Consider the following 19,787-nt stretch of genomic DNA (forward strand, 5'->3'; position numbering starts at 1 on the left):
TCCTTGTGAATAGCTGGGTTTGCCTGGCTTTGACACAGCACTGTGCTATTTTAAAGTGCAACTTCTGTCAGGCAGTGCTGAGCTGTATAGTCACTTGGTGTCACTGGTAAGTGCTGGGCTCTTCCTGCTGTGCCTGCTTGTTTTATGGAAAGAACAAATGTCAGAATCAGTAGCTGCCAAGTCCAAAGCAGGATTTATAAACAGGATGATGGTGTGAAGAGTCTCCTCCTGCTTTGCCTCTCGACCCACGGCAGCATGGCCCCAATTGTGCAGGGTGCGATTTCTCAGCTTGGATGGAGATCCTCCAGTGAGTCCTCAGCCCAGAATGCCTAATGACAGGATCAGAGCACAGGAGTTTAGCAGAATCCTTTTTAAATGTAGGTGAAGATGAGCTTATGTGAAAATCTTTAGCATAAATGGAAGGAAATCGTGGGGAAATCCTGACCCAGTGGTACCTGTGTGGCCTAAAATTGGTCTTAGATTCTAATTAGATTAGGCTTAATTTGGCTTAGATTTGGCTTCAGGGGGTTAGCTTAGGAAAAAAGAATTCATTTGAATTCATTTGATTCCATGTGATTCTCCAGAGCACAATCAGTCTGCAGCTTTTCCAATCCACCCTCTGTAATGGTTTATTTGATGTCTGACATACACTGATAAAATACCACTGCACTTAGTTAATTTGGTATTTACATTCTTCCCATCCTTTGCAACCATTTATGGAGTATTACACATGCGCTCGATATTAGTTCCTTGAAAATCATCAAGGAAAAGAAAAGGTGTTTAGAACAAGAAGGTAAAATGAAAGACCTTGATAATTTTGGAGCTTATCCCAGTGTCGATGTGCTGGCCAACATAAAATAAACATGGTGTATTTTTGTAAAGTACACTCAGATTGGTGCCTTGCGGTGACAATCACATATTCAAACAGCACAGTCTGAACTTGATGTGATTTCCCTGCTTTCAGCTCCCCTGTTTGCTGCTCTCTGGGTGCTCATGCCAAGGGAGGGCAGAAAGCTAAAATTACCCTACACTGTGAGGTTTAAGGGCAAATTTCTGTGATACTAACATGTTCTTCATCTGCATTAAACTGAAAAACTAATCTCAGGTTTCAGTGGGAATTTTTCCTGAGCTGAGAAGTCAATGTGAGAATATGAGAAAGCTTCTGACCCTTGCAGTCAGTGGTAGCTCAGCAATCCTAGGACTGGGCACCCCTGGGCAAGACAAACATGCCCACTCGGCTCTTGGAATTGATTTGTCTGCTTGACTTCCATTCCACTGATTGAGCGTTTGTTGGGTTTGGTAAATGCAGCAACTTTGGAAAGAATTAAAACTACTGGAATCAATACTCCCATTTTCTTTTATCACCTACTGTTAAAGCAAGGGGATTGGAACAGGTAACAAAAAAGGGAAAGTTGCTGTTAATCTTGAAGAAGGCTGTGATTCCTGCCCAGTGCACAGCCACTTGCCAAACCTGCTTAGAGCTGCTTTTATTTTAGGTTCAAAATTGGAATCAGATCAACTCAACATTTGGAAGGAGACTAAAGTGGTAAAGCTGAGGTTTTAAGATCTGTTGATCTCCCAGCAGTACATTAATCATATATAATTTGTAAAAGAGCTTTAAAAAGTCCCCACAAGAGTTTAAGGCTACATTGCACAATTCCCAGTGTACACACCAACTGGAAAATGCTGAGGAACTTGCTAATTAGGGAGCACATTAAAATTTCTAAGCATGCCAGGCTGGTGGGTTTGGGGCTGTTTTTTTTCCCCAAGTTTATTTAATCTCTGTAACTGGGTATAGTATGGACCAGGATGTCATTAAGAATGCAAGGGAGGAAACACAAATTAGATGTTGTCAGCTGGGTGCCAAAGAATTGGAGGCTGTGTAAATGAGATGTCTTGAACAAGCCCCAGAAAAATGAAAGGGGAGTGGGGAGGCTGTACTTCATACAGCTTTAGTGCATTGGAATTTATGATGTTTAATTGATAGTTGAGATAGGGCAGGAGCTGTTCTGGAGTTCTGTAAGACTAAACTGAGAGACTGGAGGTGAAATTCAGGAGTGAGTTGTGAGCCAACAGGGATGGCAGCATGTCCTGGGCACCACCTGGACCTCCAGCAGTAACCTCTGCCCAGTGCAAAAAATTTCCCTGGTTCAGCCCCTAATTTTGCTGCTGGTTTGCTGTCTCCGGTGATCAAAAAAGAAATTTCTTCAAAAAATTAATTTTAGCTTTTCAAAATAATTTTATTAGCAGTGTGTATCTTCAGGAGAGGAACAAGAGCATTGCAAGCAAGGCAAAGTCCCTCTCACTTTCCTTCCAGCATTAAACTGAATAATTTGGTGTTTTCTTCCCAACAGCTAATGACTAAACATCCTGCAAAACGCCTTGGCTGTGGCCTGGAAGGTGAAAGAGACATCAGGGAACACGCTTTCTTCAGGAGAATTGACTGGGAAAAGCTGGAGAACAGAGAGATTCAGCCACCTTTCAAGCCTAAAGTGGTGAGTGAGATGCCAGGTCCTTCCCTCACTGACTGTGCCTGCAGCCCTGTTCCTCGTGGGGTGAGATTGCTGCTGGGGCTGCAGATCTGGGCCACAGCTAAAATGAGGCAATTTGATAAGGGCAGACCTGTCTGTGAGCCTGCTCGTGTTTGGCCCCATGTGCCATAAGCCAGGGAACTCTGTGCCTTGCAAAGAAGCCTCTCAGTGGTTTGATGGTCACACACTGCATGAGGAGCTGAAAACAGGGAAAATTGGCACACCCACATCAGCCACTTGAGACTGGTAATAAATGTGGTTAACAACTGTCTCCTCTGAGCAACATCTAAAGTCAGGATCTGACTGAGGGATTTGGATTAGAGGGGTGAATTTCCTCCATGGTTGGCTGCCCAGCAAAGGGGGTTTTATTCCCCATCCTACAGCGATGTCTGCTCAGTTTGTAGGAGTAATCCCTGGTTTATTTTCCATGATTATTACTGGTTTGCACACATCTATCTACAGGAACATTTTAGAAATCCAAGCAAGTAGAAAGATGTCCTTACCGTGAGAGCAGTTTGCGTAATAGAATTGGAAGAGCTTTGCTTGTTGAGCCAGAATTTCTTTCAGCATGTACTGTGCTTTATTGAAGGCAAAGGGAAGACTTTGCACATAAGAATGAAAGCTTTAGGGAACAGCTGTAAATAGTTATGTCCTAACATTGAATCTTTCTTCTCTAACCCTTTTATTTTTCAGCTGAGAATCCGGGCTGGCTTTATCCTCAGGTGTACGGTGACTGGTCTGTACACTGATTTATTTGCCAATACAGACAATCAGTGAGGTATCACAAACTAATGAGCAGAGGGACGCCAATACTGGAATTATTTTTCACTTTTTTCATACAAATGACTTTTTGACATCACCAAGAGGAGAGCTGCAGCTGAGAAGGGTGTTTAGTGCTAAAGGAAATACCTTTTTGCTATGGTGTGGATTTTGCATGCAGGGAAGGGTATAAATAAGTGAAAAACTTCTGTGGTGCTGCCAGCCCTGCCCAACCCAGAGCTGGCTGTGCAAAGGGGAGCTGCTCTTTAGAACATATTTTATGGAAGATTTTTTATTACATGGTTCTCAAGTCAAATTTAAAGCTGATCATAAAGCAGATCTACCTTCACATCTGTAAGTTTTATTAGCTCGGGAGCTGAGTGCTTAGACTCTTCTTGAAGTTAAAAGAAACATCAGCACGAAGGTGCTAAAAGCTTAAAGTGTGGTGTGGTTCCATCACAGCTCCCTGGCATATCTTGGCTCCTCCTCAGAGCAGCTGTGCTCTGTCTCCCTGGTTATCATGACCTGGTTTCTTTGCACAGGCTGCTATTAAAATACTCCGAGGCGGATTCACACAGAGCCCGACTCTCCCAGACAAAAATAACTTAAAACCCAAGTCTAGTATTTACATACCCAATGTACAACTCATTTATGGTGATTGCTGATTCTATTTATATCAGTATCATACAATTATAGAATCATTAAGTTGGAAAAGACCTTCAAGATCATTGAGTCCAACCATTATCCCAGAACTGCCAAGCCCACCACTAATCTGTGTCCCTAAACACCATATCTACAAACCTTTTAAATCCCTCCAGAGATGGATATTGATTTTTGGAAGCAAAAAACATGCCACCCTTAATCTGTTTGAAGATATGGATGTATTTATAGGCTTTCTTTGGGGTGGGTTTTTGCAGGAAACCCTTGTAGGTGCATCTTCCCTAGGAAGCGCCTTCCTGCAGGAATAATCCTGCTGCTTCCACAATCCTTACTCAAACACAGAGATGCAGATTTTGGGTCAGCAGTTAGGTGCTGTAAATACCATGTTCCCTTCCAGATTGACATTTCACAGGTTATAGGCACAGAATGATTACTTGGCAAGAAGGACATTTTCCTCGTATTTCCAAGTTTAGGAGTTTGAGGAGTCCTGTCATTTCAGTTGTATTCTAATACTGCATTAATGTTCACAATAGCAGTGCTGCTCTTTAATGTGAAGACAAATACATAGTTGAAGATGCAAATTTATTTATAAGTTACTATATTTTCACCTAAAGTATACTCATATCTCATGTGATTTATTTCTTAGCCTCTACTAAGTATAAGCAATAGTGAGAGACCTAATGGACTCAGGAACTTTGGTTTCAATATCCAGCTTGTTTGAATACTTTCCACTTGCTGAAAAAAAGAAGAAGAAAAAAAAAATTTTTAAAGAAAAAAAATCATAATGTTGCAAGATGATGCTTATCTGTAGAACAACTTTTTAGCAAAAACTTTCCTTTATAGCAATAACCCTTTTATGGCTGCTCTGAGCTGGCTGTTGTGCCTCTAAATTAATTTGATTTAATTTGGGGATACATTGACTATCATGTCAATGATTCAGAGGTTTTTCCCTGTCAAAGTTCAGCTCTTTCCATTCTTGTTCTCCAGAGATTCTGTCCCAAAATGCAGAAGCTCAGGGGCACCAGGGCATTCGATGAGTGGTGCAGAACCCTGGGTGGAGAAAGCAGAGCCCCGTTAGCTTGACCATGGTGCAGTGTCCCTCTGCTTGTGTTCTTCTAAGGCTGGACAAGTGTCCTTTGTGAGCCCTGAGAATGTGCTCATTGTCTGAAATAGGAACCAACGTGTGCCCGAGGCAGCAGAAGTTCTTGCAGCTCAGCTCAGATGGCAGGTCCAGCCCAGCACCTGCCAGGTGCTTTTCAAGAAGGTTGGAAATGGTGGCTGGGATGTTTCCAGGAGAGCCAAACCTCTCAACCTGAATCCCCTCAGTGGGCCCCTCTCCAGTGCATTCTCCTATAAGTGCACAGATTTACCTGTGTTGCATTAATTCAGAAAAAATCAATATTTAATATTGGTCTATTGTACAAGAGTTATTCTGCCCTTTCCGAGTTATCCTCTGAGTCTGAAAATAGTAGTGCAATGTTACCCTTCCTATCCACATGCAGGGATGTTGAAGGGATGGACAGAGAGGAAAGGGTCAGGAACAACAGGAAGAAACATTCACTGCCTCTATGACACACCTGCTTTGTCCGAAGATCTGTTACAGTAGTTCTGAGATGAGCACATCTACCAGTTTCCTCCTCACCTCTCCACAATATTCAATGCCTCATTTTCCTGAAATATTCATTTTTTTCTTGCACACAAATTAATTTCATTCTGGTACCACCTTCCTATTTTTTAGCATGCCTCTGATCATTCTTCCCTGCTTATCAAGTGTTTTCTGCATTCCTCAAAACTCTTCTTTCTACAAGCCTGGTTTCTTTTGTTTTCTGTTCTGAAGGAGTTGCGCTCAGGCTGTGGCTGTATTTAGCCCCCTTCTTGGCTGGGCTTTGCCAGAAAATGAGTCTCTTATGAAAATAAAGGAGGGAACCTGTGACAGCAAGTTTTGTAACAAGGACCTGTCCTGGGATGTGCTCCCTGCCCAGCCCTCCTGCCATGCCGAGGACTGAGGCCCTGCTGTCATTTATGAAATCACAGGAGTTTATAGGCTGTTCAGTGGAGACTCAAAGCATATAAATGAATTGCATCAAGCTTTTTGCAGATCATAAAGGAAACAGAAATTAACACGAAAAATTTAATTTTGTATTGTAGGGCTTTTAAAAAGAATGAAACAACTTGACAAAGAAAGTATCTCTTGCCAACAAAGGTTTATAAAAATATTTCCTTTTTCCTTTTGTATCCCAGTAATTCTGAATATTTAAGCCTCTTTATCTCATCACCTGATGCTGATGGATGAAACCTTTCTGACTGCTTTTCATCAGGATCCAGCTATTAAAACTTCCGTGTTTGTCTAGGATTTTTTGTCAAAATATCTGAAAATAAAATTTTCTCTCAATACTCATATCTTATGGAAGCAAAGCCTTGCATGTATCCTGACAACTCTGCCAATGTATTGCTGCCTTTGTTCAACCTTTTTTCTGTTTTTCTCTTTCCTTGCAGTGTGGCAAAGGGGCTGAAAACTTCGATAAGTTCTTCACACGAGGACAGCCGGTGTTGACGCCTCCAGATCAGCTGGTCATTGCTAACATAGACCAAACAGATTTTGAAGGGTTCTCTTACGTCAACCCCCAGTTCGTGCACCCCATTGTAGAAAACGTAGTATGAAACAGCAGAACAAATCCCGCCGTGGGGAACAGTTGTAACCCTACAATTTTTAGGCTTTTGCCTTGTTGATTCCATTTGGGCCTGGAAATTGTAGGGTTAGAGGGTGTAATATGAGGGAAGGGCCACTTAGTCAGGATTTGGGCTTTGCAACAGCAATGTTGTCTTAACAGGAGATAAATTAGTGTACAGTGCCCACTTTTTCTTCTAGAAGTTGCCACCGACTTGTTGAAACTTACCCATGTTTTGGTACGTTCTATTTTTGTAACTTCCCACCGTCCTTTTGCTCTCTTTTCCACTCTTTTATGTTGGAAAAAAATCTAACACATGGTCTGAATGAGAAGCCACCTCGAGTATTTATTCCATGGGGGCAGATGCCAGGAGGTGGGAACATCCTCCCCGCACACCCCAGAGAGTTCAGGGGCAGCAGCAGCACCAGAGACTGAGCAGGGTCAGCTCTGGGGGCAGAGGCATTGCAAAAACATGGCTGAAAGTGTTTGGAAAATATGGCAGGAAAAAAAAAAGTTGGGAATGGGTGGGAGGGGGTATGAAATCAAATTAGACCCTGAGGCTTGGATCCTGTAAGATCCCAAATAAAAGCGCTCGGGTGGTGGCCACATCTCTAGGATTTTTGCTAGGAGTAGCATGTGGTAAACTCAAGGGCGAAATTTTGTCTTTACTACTACTAATAATAATAGTAATAATTTTAATAATACTTTTGTGAATTTTAATCTCCATGAGATTATTCTGTGATCCAGGGTGCCATTGTCTGTTCAGTTGATTTAATTTACACCACTCCTCAAGTTTACTGTTAACTGGTTCTAATACCAATATTTTACTATAAAATTTATTAACCTGGAATGTAAAGCAAAACTGTAATTCCTTAAATCTTATTTACATGTGTTTATTTATAGTCTGCAGTGTAGGGCAGTAAATTGAAGAAAGCATTATGTGTACTAAATTAATAAAAAATGCAGCCCCAAGTGACTTCCTGATTTCTCCAGAATAACTCATGAAAATCAAGTGAGAATTAGTCTTAAATAATCAGTTTTAATTCAGAAAACTTTGGGCTGTAGAATAATCAAGCCTGAAAGAAGCAGCACCTAAAACTCGTTTTATTGATAGAATGGAATTTAATACATTTTACATATGCTTCATGCAATGAATTTTGCATGTTTAGTAATAACTCTTAATAATAAGGGTTAATAATAAGCAGATCTATATTATTGACATAATCGTATTAAGCATAAAGAGTATTATAAAAATTTTATAAAACAACGTGCTTTGTTTGTGAAAGTTCTTGTTCTGAATGACACCGTTTAGATTTAGCTAAATGTTTTCTTGCTATTGTTTTGATTTTTCCTTTAGGTTTTGAATATTGTTACTGGCTTAGGGTAAAATCTCTTTTTTTAAAAGTAGGTATACTTTTAAATAATAATTGCTATCTGCAGGTTTTTTACGAGGTTCAAATAGGCTTTCATTTCACATCTGCTTATTACTTGCAGAGAAGGAAATAGACTTTATTTGCAATGATGAACACTGTAATTAATACAATCTTCTCCTCTCCTATCACTTAGATAAAAAATTTTGATATTTCCTCTTACAACTTACCAGAAGATATTAACTCAAATATCAGTAAATAATGTTATGTGCATATTTTGGTTTTGTTACAGCATGTAAAATAGTATTTGGTGCATTTCCCCTTTTTTTCTGCCTTGATCCCATTAGCAGCCACAGGCACTTTTTGTCTGTCAGATATGCATGATGATGCCAGAAGCATGATGTCTCTGTTGCTGCATGCAGACTGATTACAATTTTTCCAGCATGTGAACATATTCAAAAAGTAAGATATTTGCCATAAAAGACTTCAATTTATACTAGATTATGTAATGGGGTGGGGCGGGAGGGGAACCTACTTTCTAATCATCTTTTATGACAATAAAACACAGAACCTGTGCCAAAGATTCTGTCAGAAAGATCCAATCCTGCCAAGTGGTAGCCAGGAGGGGTGGGTTGGACCTCAGGGGGTGACCTGGGTGAGTTGGGCAGTTTTGAGGGAAACATGTTTGGATGTGATGGACGACTGTGTTGAGCTTCTGCACCTGCAGAAAACCTATTGGAAAACGTGGGTTTGGGGCCAGGATGTGCAATCTCCACACTCCAGGAGTCCAATTGTTGCCCTTAGTTCTTTTGTAGTCCCAGCTCCCACGAGGAGCATCTTGGAGTGATCAAATCTTGACATTCCAAGATGTGGCTCACGAGGGGCATTGGCCAACTGACAGGAACTCAGATCGTTGCCTAAACAAACAGGACTCCAAACTTTTCAAACATTTTAGGAGTAAAATTTTTAAACTTTTCTGTGTCAAATATGTTGTCAGCCAAGACTGGGAGTTCATTTTCTCCTTTGTGTATTATATACTTCAAAAACTATGGTATTCACCATGAAGCATGTTGCCTAGTGCAGCATTCATTACTTTGTTCTCTTTTTTTTCTGAATATTATTAGCCTGCCAACGTTTAGTAAAATCTGGGTACCATGCTGTAGAAGACAATAGATTGAATTAAGATAAAAGATTACTGAGTCTCAGATTTTAATAAAGAAGGGACTCTCAGCTATGCCAGTCTGCCAAGACGTGCCACTGTGCTTGTTTTAAGAATGTGAAGTGAAAAAGACACTTTTGAATAAGGAAAATACTGGGAAAAATACCAGCACACAGGTCTGGGGAGTAAGCAGAGCAGAACAGAGGCAGAATTGAACCAAGCCAGAAACCAGGCAGGAGATCCCCTGGGTAGATGTTCTCACAGTTCTGTTTTCCTGATGAAATCTCAGTTGTCCAGGGAAGTCCCATTGCTGGCACAGCTGTGACAGTCAGTGCTGTTCACACCAGGACATGGCATCATGGGGCTGGTATGACTCTGGGACAGAGCCAGTCTGACACTGGGACAGAGCTGCTCATCTTCTGGCTACTTCTCATAACCAGTTTCTTCAGCCCTTGTGTTTGTCTCGCAGTTTTTCTGATGTAGAAGCAGAAATTCCTCTTTAACGTCGTTACCTCAGGTCCCCGGGCTTGTGACATCTGTGTTGTCTTCTGGAGGTTTCTGAAACACTTAAGAAAAAGGTACTGTGAACTCATGGATCCTGCAGGAGCAAGGCAGGGTTGGATAAGGCAGGGATTAGTTGTGTTACCTGTCACTGCTCTTCCTGGTGCCCTCACATGTGAAGGCTCATGCTCTGACCTTTCCCAGGAACTCCCACTGGCTGCTCAGAATCCAGAAATTTATAATGGCAAGGAAAACCTGAAGTATCCAGCCTGAATTTTCATATCTTTTTAGAGGCAGATGTTATTTATATAATGTTTTTCACAAGATCTGGTTTTCTAGAGAACATGTATCAACAGAGGGAGAGGCATTAGAGCTGCTTCTCTTTCACATGTGTTCAATAGCAACTGTAATCCCAACACCCCCATTACCACCAAGATTCCCAAAAAGCAAATTGAAAATTGTACTGCACTGAAGCTGGGGTGGAAGTTTTGGGAACTGCATTTCCATCCCTATGCTTGAGTCCCAGACTGTTCCAGGGCAGCCCCATTCCTGCCAGGGGAAGGCACAGGTCTGCCATGGAAAACTTCCAAGGGGTTTTCAGGGATCAAATGGGACTTAACTGGCTCCTAGGCAAATTCCTTATTTGGGCATCTGGGTGTTTTTGTGCTCCTTTGAGTCACCAGAGCAGGGTGGTGGGATTCCAGGACAACCATTTCACCTACTGGCCAGGCTTGGTGCTATGAGCAAGGCTGGCACATACATGAGAAGGAGAGAGCATATTCCCATAATAAAATACTCCTTCTTAATGCAGTTTGGAGGAGAAATGCAATTTAGCTTTCTGATCCTTCATTCTTTCCAGAAATACAATTGAATTTCCTTTTACAAGCTGAAGAAAGTTCTTCTGGAAATCAGCTGTTGGTTTAAAAAAAGTTGTCACGTCTGAATGCTGTTGGCTTTGAAATCCATCCTGTCTTTTGGGGTAAATCCAATTCAGTAATGCTGGGCTTCTATAAAGTTAATAAGGTCGAGCAAGAGAGGAACTTGTCTTCTAGCTGGAAAGATGACATGTCCAAGGATGGAGTGGTACCACTTGCAAAGAGTTTTCTGAGCCGGTGCCTCTGGATGCAATCCCAGTTAAATGCCATAGGAGACACAAGCAGTGAGCAGGGGGGGCGGATCCTGCTTAGCGTGCAAAGCATAGCATTGGAAATAATAATAATAATAATAATCCAAAAATAAAGCTTTGATGCGAGTAGAAAGCATATTTACAGTATATCGAGTTTACAGTGGGCTTTCGGACCTTCTGGAAATATTTAATGTGATTTTCAGTTCTTTCAGTCATTAGCATAAGTTATTGTACCTAGGTTTTTAGTCTCTTTGCAAACATGAGCGTGGGCTGTGTTTGATGTGTCCCCTCAGTAGGTGGGCACTGAGCTGCCAAGTAGTCAAAAAGTAGACAAGCTATAAAGCACTTTTTTTCCTCGGCCCCACACTTGTAGATGGGATCTGAAATAGCTGAGTTGCAGAAATAAGTACAAAATAAGTAAGATTTGATTCCATAAACATGCATGATTCCCTCACTGTGCCAGTAGCAATTGGGAATTAAATAGCCTTATCAGGAATAATCATCATGCACTACAACCTTGAGAGGGAGAGGGCCGCTTGTTAACCTCTCTGCCTCAGTTACCTCATCTGTAAAATGGGGGTAACAATACTTACTGACCTCACAGGGAGCGGTGAGGACTTCTTAGGCAATGTTTCTAATTCACTTTTAATCTGAAAAGAGTTGTGTAAGTATTATTATAATTTTTAATATTAAATCAGCTTCTTGGATTCACATGGTACTGCTGGCTATACCATGCTGTTTCTACTTTTTTATAGAATTTTAGTAACTCTGCTGAAACCATTTGAAGAGAAATAAAATCAGATCTGATACGTTTGTTACAGAATCTGGAGTCCAGCTTTTGTACCTGGAGTCAGGGTGTGGCACGGAGTGATGCTTGCTGATGGTGTAGGTCAGCTGCACTTACCTCGTTTCCAGCTACTGAGATTTTTACGGGCAATTTAAAAATTCCATGTCAATGGAAGTCTTAGAAGAACTGATTATTGGAGGGGGAGATTCCCTCTGGGTAAATAAAGTCAGCACAGCTGTTTTCTAGTACCGTTTTTACTGACTCCTGCTGAAGGAGGAGCTCTGTTCTTTGTGCAGCTGGTTCGTCCATTACAGGTCGATATTTTATGTTGATATTTTTATGTATTTCCGCGTTGTAAATGTGTCTTTGTGCTTTTGTTTTTCCTTGTCTGTGACACCATAGTTCAAATTTAAAAGAAAACTGCTCCAGAAGCTGTTTAATCTTCCACTGATGTCAGTTGACCTAAATAAATAAATCAGGTCTGTTAATGATTTGAAACTGTGCAGGATGAGTAGCAACAACATTGACACTCGGCTGCCACTGAAGCTTATTTCTCACTCTGGTTACATTGGACACTCTGCAGCTGATGTTTCATTACTTTTATAATTATTAATGACAGGAATATTTTAATAGCAAGTAAAATTATGTTCCTGATCTTTACAAACACTTTCCTGAGAACTATTTGAATTTCTTTTCCTTCTCTCTGAACCCCTTGAGGCAACACTGCCAAGGGCTCCATCCTTCCAGGGTTTCACACACTCCTGGCTTGGGTCCCGAGGCACCCAGGAGCCACAGATCACTGGGTGCTGAGTGCTTGGCCAAGAGCCCCAGTTCACTGCAGATATTCATTATATTCTATGTTCGTACCCACTGCTGGCCTTGGGGCAGAAAAACAATGTTCTTGCAGGGATAATAAAAATTTAATCTATGGCTCATTCCCTACCAAGCCTTTCATTTATTCGCTCCTGTATTATCAAAATGAGTGTAAAAAATGCCAATTTCAACAAAATGAAGCTCGTTGACTCTTTTTAAAATGTGCATTTCCCAACACTCTGTGGTTTTGCACAGGAATACAGAGAACACCTGAAACTTCTCAAATGACTCTATGTTACTTTAATGGGCTTTTTTAAACATGGACTAATCCCACCTTGAACTCATTAGTATTTTAAATATTATTTTAAGACTCAAATGTTGTATTTATACAGAGGAGAACACTATTTATTTTCATACTGTTTATCTGCAAGATGCTACCAGAAAATTTGGAGAGGCCATTCATTTTTCAAAAGATTTAAAAAACAAAACCAAACATTGGAAGTATAGTGGGCAAGACTGATGTACAAATTACAGCATCTTTTTTTTTTGTTTCATAATTCGCAGTATCTTCAATCTTTGTTTGCATGAAATGCTTTTGTTAAGTATTAATTGTAGTTTCAAAGCAAGTGTGTATCAATAAAAATACTGATCATTACTTTTGTGAGAGTTTGGTCTGCCTTTATGAAATTTCCTTTCAAAATTGACTCCCCCAAGGCCAGAGGCTGCAGAGAGGTTGGTGGGATCAGCCACAGAAGTTGCCCAGTCTGGACCTTGATTCTTCATTCAGGCACAGAATTTTAACCTGGGCTCATTTTTAATCCTTGTTAATGAATCAAGAGGAAAAAAAAGGCTTAACTGGGGAAAAGATATATCTGGAAGAGAATTTCTATGTGCTGACCTCGGTGGTGCTGGGCTGCTCCAGGTGTGGGTGCCACAGGGAAATACAGCCCCAGGAGCCAAATGAGGTCTCAGATTGGAGGGTCTGCTTCAAAGCCTGATGTGAGACTGGTGCTGGAGGGATGTGCCCTCCTTAGCAGCAGCCAGACCCAAGAAAACTCAAATTCAATTTGTCACTTTGAGTGTGTGAGCTCTGGATGGTTCATTCCACCCCCTGCCACTTCTTCCTGGAAAGAGGGGCTGCTGTAGTGATTAATGACCCTCAGGGACCCTCCTTTGTAATGCAATATCTGGTTTAGCACTCCTGAGGGACAGGACAGGACCTCCCACTTCCACCAGCCATGTTCACCCCACGTCCACCAGCCTCGTTCACACTGACATGGTTTGTTTTCAAAACTCGAAAGCAATGTCCAAATATTGTGACAACTTGTCAGACAACTCCCTTTCCTGCCTGCTCTCACAGGATTGAATCTCATGCTAATTCAGTTATTGGGTTTGTGTAGTTTGTAGAAGTCTGGCTGAGTTTGCCCAAAGGAATGGTTGAAATTCCAGGTTTTTTCCCAAAGAGTCAGTGTTTCCAGTCCACTACACATCTGTCATCCAATGTGCTCAGCTTCTGAAGCCCATGAACACATCTCAGACCTTGGGAGCTTTCTGCAGAGCAGGACAGGGATTTTGGGGAGGCATCACTGCCCTGAGCTCATGGACACAAAGTTGGTGCCTCCAGGGCAGGAGGAAGTGGGTCCTCAGCTCTCCATTTTGCCAGAGCTGCATCTCCAGCTCCTTGGCTGGGCAAGATTTGTGGCCAAACCACCACAGTGCCTGTCCATGGGGCCATTGGCTTTTGGAGTGAGAGCTTGGACATGAATGAACCTCTGAACACTCTCCTTGGGGAAAGACAAGCCTGGTGGAGGCGTGGGTGGCTGGAGATGGACTCACAGGGGTGGGAGAGCCCCTGGCCACCCCATGGCCACACTCTGCACCCTCCCACACATCGGTGGTCTCATGAGCAGGACAATCCCCCAGCTCCCAGCAGGATGAGTCAGCTGTCACAATAGGGTGGTGAGGGCCCGCGTGGGCTGCTCTGGTGTGAGGCTCAACACTGTGACAGGGTGGGAAAAAGGGGAAAAGATCTCTAACAGTGCATCTTTGTTTGACTTTTTCTAAGCAGGCAAGATTAGGCTGGTGGTTCTGGGAAGAATGAAGTGTTAAAAGCTTCTGCAGGAGAGGCTGCCACGCCTGCCACATCCGTGCATGAGAGCATCTCCATCAGGAATATTTCCAGCATGATAAATCACACCAAGTGCTCGTGCCTGCCTCCCCCAGTCCCAGCCTCTCTTTAGAGATTTGGGTATTTGATTCAGAAATCTCAGAATCGTTTTGCAGAGCCGGTGTGTGAGCTGCAAATAAAACCAGCTCCTCTGAGAACAGCTTGGGTAGCTGAAATGATGACTGCATTAATTACCACGAGGTAATTATAATCCCACCTGCTCCCTGGGGAGCCATGGTAAAGCAAAGGCAAATCAATCAGGGGCCCAAATCAGGACAGCTGTTGCCATGTGTGGGTGGTTTGTCCTCAAAGGGATGTTTTCCCTGGCTGCATCTGTCACTTGTCACCTTCCCAAAGTGGTGCTGCACCCAAAGAAATTGGGGATCTGACCAGGAGATCAGCCAGTGGCAGGGCTGGACCCACAGAGTTTCCTGCAAAGGTTTATTTTTTGTCTTTCTTTTTTCCCTGCTTTTCCAAAAGAAGGGCATGGAATGAGGCAGATGTCATGGGAAATGAGTCAATGCTGTCTCCTTCTCCAAGGACTTGCTGCATTCGCTGCCAGGGGGACAGTGTCAGACACCAGCTTCCACTTCCAGTGCTCATTACTGGTCCCTGAGTCAGTGCCTGCCATCCTACCCCAGGAGAGGTGGTTGCTCAGTCTGATGAAGGAGAGGAAATATTTCTAAAGCCAATTTAAATCACCATACCTGGGTGAGGAAAATTAAAAGCCAAACAACCAACCCCACAGTGGAAGTTTGCTTTAGAAATATTTAGAAATATTTTAGATCTTACTCTTGACCATCAAGGCTGGCAAAAATCACCCATCTCTTCACATGCTGGCAATGAATTTTGTGTGTGTGTGTGTGTGTGTGTGTGTGTGTCAGACAGAGAGAGAGTTTGGTCCACATCTGTCCTATCTTTCCTATTTTTCCTGTTTGAGGACTTGATCCATCCCCCCTTACCTTGCTCCTCTCTTCAGAACACTCCATAAAACTCAGTGCCCATAACAGAGAGGCTTCCTAATCCATATAAAACATTCTGTAACAATTTATATAAAACCTCATTAATGCTTCAACATTTTCAGTGACACCTCCAGAGAAACACTCTTTTAACAGGATTCATTTTCTTCTCCTTCATGTGTAACTGTCTGGGATGCTGATTAGGTGGGATTTCAGGAAACATCCATCAGAAACAGCTATAAAAGCTACCAGCAAGGAGTGCAAGAGCAGAAGAAAGGAAAGGCCAGCAGTGAGAGCATCCCAAAACTCCTTGGATCAGTTCCTGGTCCTTTTGGGATAAGTCATTTAGCGTTCTTGTGCCTGATTGACACTAACATCATTAAAAGATTGGTAATGAATTTCAGTGCTATATAAATCACATGGAAAACTATTACCCTTAATACAAGCATTACGAGGCTTTAATAATTAATGTCATCTAAACTTCTTTCCAAAACATGACCTTTAAAAACGGATTGCTGTGGCCAGAGCCATCCCTCATCCTACCTGCAAGCAGCTGCTTTCCAGCCAGCCTGGGTGGCTGCAGTGGGGCTGTGCTGGGGAACCTGGATGGGTCCAGTCCCAGGAACAGCTCCAGAGGGAGCCTGTGAGTTGGTGGAACCTCCACTCCTTGTGCATCAGGATAACAGAAAACACAAGTAGTGAGCGAAAATCAATTCCAGCTTGTCTCGTTGTAGGGCACTGCCCTACACAGTGAAAGGGTGGAATGTGGGCACTCCCTGCCCTTTCAGACCTCCTTCCCTCCCGTGTGGAGATGCTCAGATTCCCGGGCAGCCTGGGTGCTGGTGCCTGCCAGCCCTGGAACACCACAGGGGCTAAAGGCTGCACCTGGCAAAATTCCTGAACTGGCACATCCTTCTCTTTCATGAGCTCAGTTTAGCCCCATATGATTACAAGAGGGTATTTCATTTTAAATAAAATCTCTAACTTCCATTCACATGTGTGCCTTTGTTGTTCCGTGAGTCAGAGCCGCTTGGGGAGGCTGCGAAAGGCTCTGCACATTTATTTATTTTAGGCTTTCGCACAGCATGTGGGTGCTGGGTTAAAAATAATGTGGCACCTCTCCTTGCGCTTCCTCCCAAGCAGCGGATCCAGGCAGAGGGATGTGCAGGGGAAACAGCAAATGGAGCTGCAGCTCCAACAATCCATGGAGTTAATTCCTTTCATTCAGTCATGGTACAAGCAGGATGAGAAAACCCCCCCAGAGAGAGGAGAAGGGCTGGTGTTCTTTGGCGCTGTGTTTTATGTCTTTCCCTGTTTGCAGTGTTTGAAAAATAAAACAATAATGCTGCTGGGATAATAAGCAGAAGTTGTGCTGAACTCCTGCCCTACACCACAGGACCTGGCTGGAGCAGCCCATCTCACCTGCACAGGAGCCATGGGTGCTGCAGGTGTGGATCCCAAAGCCAAGCTGCTGATGCCAGTTTTGCTGCCCTCTGTGAAATACTCCACAAACACCATCCATGAGAAACAAAAATCTCAAAAGTCTCCCTGAGCAAGTGGTTCCCAGCCGCTGGAAGCCACCCCGTGGGTTTCCTGAGTGTTGTGCTGGGGCTGCTCTGCATCTCTGCCATGCTCCGGCGTCTCCCCGAGCCTCCCCCCGGCCGTGCTGCCCACGAAATGACAAAAAATAGCAAGAGCCGAGGCAGCTGGCATGGAGCATCTGTCACCTCCCACACAAGTCACAGCAGCTCCAGCATCCCAGCTTGTTGCACTTACCTGATCGCTCTCCTCTTTCCTCGGGCAAACACTGCAACTGCTGGCTGAGGCAGACCTCCCCTCCCTGTGCCCAAAGTCTTCTCACAGCCTGGCGTGCAGGTAAAGTTGCTCAGTAGCTGTTGTCTGACACCAGGTCAGAGCCATGGGTGGGCTCAGGGGTGACTGCCCTTTGCTGGGTGGATTTGCTGTCTGAGTAAGTCAGCATGGAGCAAATTTGAGGGAGTAGGAGGGGAGGCAAACCTGAGGTTTCCTACCAGCTGGTGGCCCAAGCTGACAGGACCAGACCTTTTATTTCATAATAACCTGAGTGCCTTCGAAGTGGCTTCTGTTGAAAGGGAAAAGACCAGGGAAAAGCATCCCTGCAGATGTCACCTGCCAGAATCAATCTCTTGTAGCTGAAATGAGATGAGCCTACCACCCCCCATTGCACTGCTGACAGCCCAGGGAGAGCTGTTGTAACGAATCACTTCTGTTCTTAGCCACTATTGAAGCTCAAATCCCTCCTCAGTAATAAGGTTTGACCTTGGGTGCATCCTAAAAGCTGCTGCTGAGGTGTTCATGGAGCTTCAATCCTCCACACTGATTTGAGTGCGGTACAAAAGGCTGCTGCAGTGGCACAGGCTGGCAGAGCTGCTCTGGCTGGAGAGTCCAGCCCTGCAGAGTCTGGCACAGCTGTGGAACACCCTGTGATGGGCAAGATCCCACCCAGCTTCACTTGCCCCACATGTGGCTGTGGAAGAGGATCCACAGGAGGAAAGAGCCCAGAAGGAACAGTGAAAAGTGGGGAAGGAAAAGTGATGTTGCCAGCCGGTGTTACGTGAAACAATAAACCAGAACAGCTATTGCAGGTTTTGGCAAAGTCCTGCCCCAAGTTTGGGGGGATGCTGAGAAGATGTAAAGTACTGATTGTCCTGTCTGGGACAGCCATGCCAAGTTTCTGTCCAAGAGAAGCATTTTCCACTTCACTGGTTTTTCCCATCATCAGGGAAATACGCTATGGGGAGGAATTCTGCTAAGAGCTGCTAATGAGGTAGGAGAGTTTAGCTGTGCTGCTGGGGTTTTGGGAGGCAACACTAGTGTTCTCCTTCATCCTGGCCCTGGAATGCCTGTGGGAAATGCTCCTGGTGTGACTGTGGGCATTGTGCACGTGCTTTGCCAGGGCAGAAGTTGCTGTATGGGACAAGCAGCAGCAGAAAACCCACCTGAGTGTTTCAGTGCAAGTACATTTGCATAGAAGCAAAGGGGAATGGAAGAAACTGAAACTCAAAATGTGTATTTATAATTGATTATATGCATGGCTGCTGGGGGCCTCTCACACTGTAATGGTTAATTATGTCACTGTGGGAGCCGTAGTTTCATTTGTGTTGTATTCAAATAACCCTGCCCAGAGCCCAGGCAGCAACAGAGCAGGTTGTCTGTCTGGAGAAAAATGAAGGTCTGCTTTGTTTGGGGTTTTTTTTAACAATATAGAGAAAAGGAAAATGATGAGCAGCCAATTACTGTGTTAAAACCATCTACCCTGACAGCACATCTGGTTCTAACAAGCCTCCTGTAGCTTTGTGATTTTATTGGTAATTCCTGCTCATGATCTCCATCCCAGGGAAGCCTCTGTCCCCTTGGAGTCCCAGGGGGCATTGCCCCCTTGGCTGCCTTTTCCAGTACAGAACCCATTCTGCTGACCAAATCCCTGCTTTGTCCTTACTGTCAAACCCCCAAGGGATTTGCTGCTTTAAATTATTCCTCAAATGTGAATAAGAGCCCAGGAAAACATGCTGAATTCACTATAACTGAAGTATTGCTGTAACTTTGTGTGAAAGAACTTATCTGGTGCAATCCCTCAAGGACAAATAACCAGAAACCTCCTACTGGGAGGCAGTTTTATACCAGTCTGGACCTGGAACTTGCCTATTTTGGGCTCTACATGTTCTGGTTGAAGAAATCGAAACTTCCACATCTGCATCAGCTTCTGTTCTTTCTGTAAATCAAACAGAGCTCAACAAGCCTGAGCACATGGCTCCATTGATTCCAAACAAGCCACCCAACAACACCTCCTCCGCATCTCATATCTCACTTTATTTTGAGTTCTTCTATTTAAAGCAGTCATGTTTTGCTAACTGGGGCCACCTCAGCAAAGATGCAGCAGGTTTTAGCCAGAAAACTGGGAGCTAGGGACCGTGGCATGTGTGCAAAGCCCCTGCAGAGATTGAGCTCTCCCTGCAGAAATTTCCTTGCAATCCCGAGCTCCAGGTGCTGGGATGGTGTCCATGAGCTCCCTGAGCCCTGCTCCTGGGCTGGCACCTCCTGCAGCAGGAGTTGCTGCATGGTGTGTGACCCTTTTCTTGTCCTTCCCAGGGTATCCAAGGAAGTGTCCCATTGCTGGACACCTTCATGGAGCTGCATCCTTTTTCTTAGCTCAGCCTCTCATTTTCTATGTGTTTTGGCTGAATCACTCAGCCTGGCTGGGGTTTCCAGAGCCCACAGCATCTGCCCATGTCCCTCTCTCCTTTAGC

At 43.7% G+C, this 19,787-nt stretch overlaps 1 protein-coding gene across 6 annotated transcripts in view; it reads left to right on the forward strand.

The window, feature by feature from the left end:
* PRKCA (protein kinase C alpha) overlaps positions 1-13,030 on the forward strand; it is a 153,682-nt gene extending 140,652 nt beyond the window's left edge. For 2 of the 6 annotated variants that reach the window (XM_069032945.1, XM_069032946.1), the window contains 2 exons: positions 2,355-2,495; positions 6,447-13,030. In XM_069032945.1, coding sequence (XP_068889046.1) covers positions 2,355-2,495; positions 6,447-6,611 — 306 coding nt within the window. In that variant the 3' untranslated portion in view covers positions 6,612-13,030. The remainder of the gene's footprint in view (positions 1-2,354; positions 2,496-6,446) is intronic. The other 4 variants (XR_011155827.1, XR_011155826.1, XR_011155828.1 and 1 more) reach the window with 4 other exon arrangements.
* Positions 13,031-19,787: the final 6,757 nt, after the last annotated feature.

Source organism: Aphelocoma coerulescens, chromosome 18 (assembly GCF_041296385.1).
Source record: "Aphelocoma coerulescens isolate FSJ_1873_10779 chromosome 18, UR_Acoe_1.0, whole genome shotgun sequence".
Lineage (NCBI taxonomy): Eukaryota > Metazoa > Chordata > Aves > Passeriformes > Corvidae > Aphelocoma > Aphelocoma coerulescens.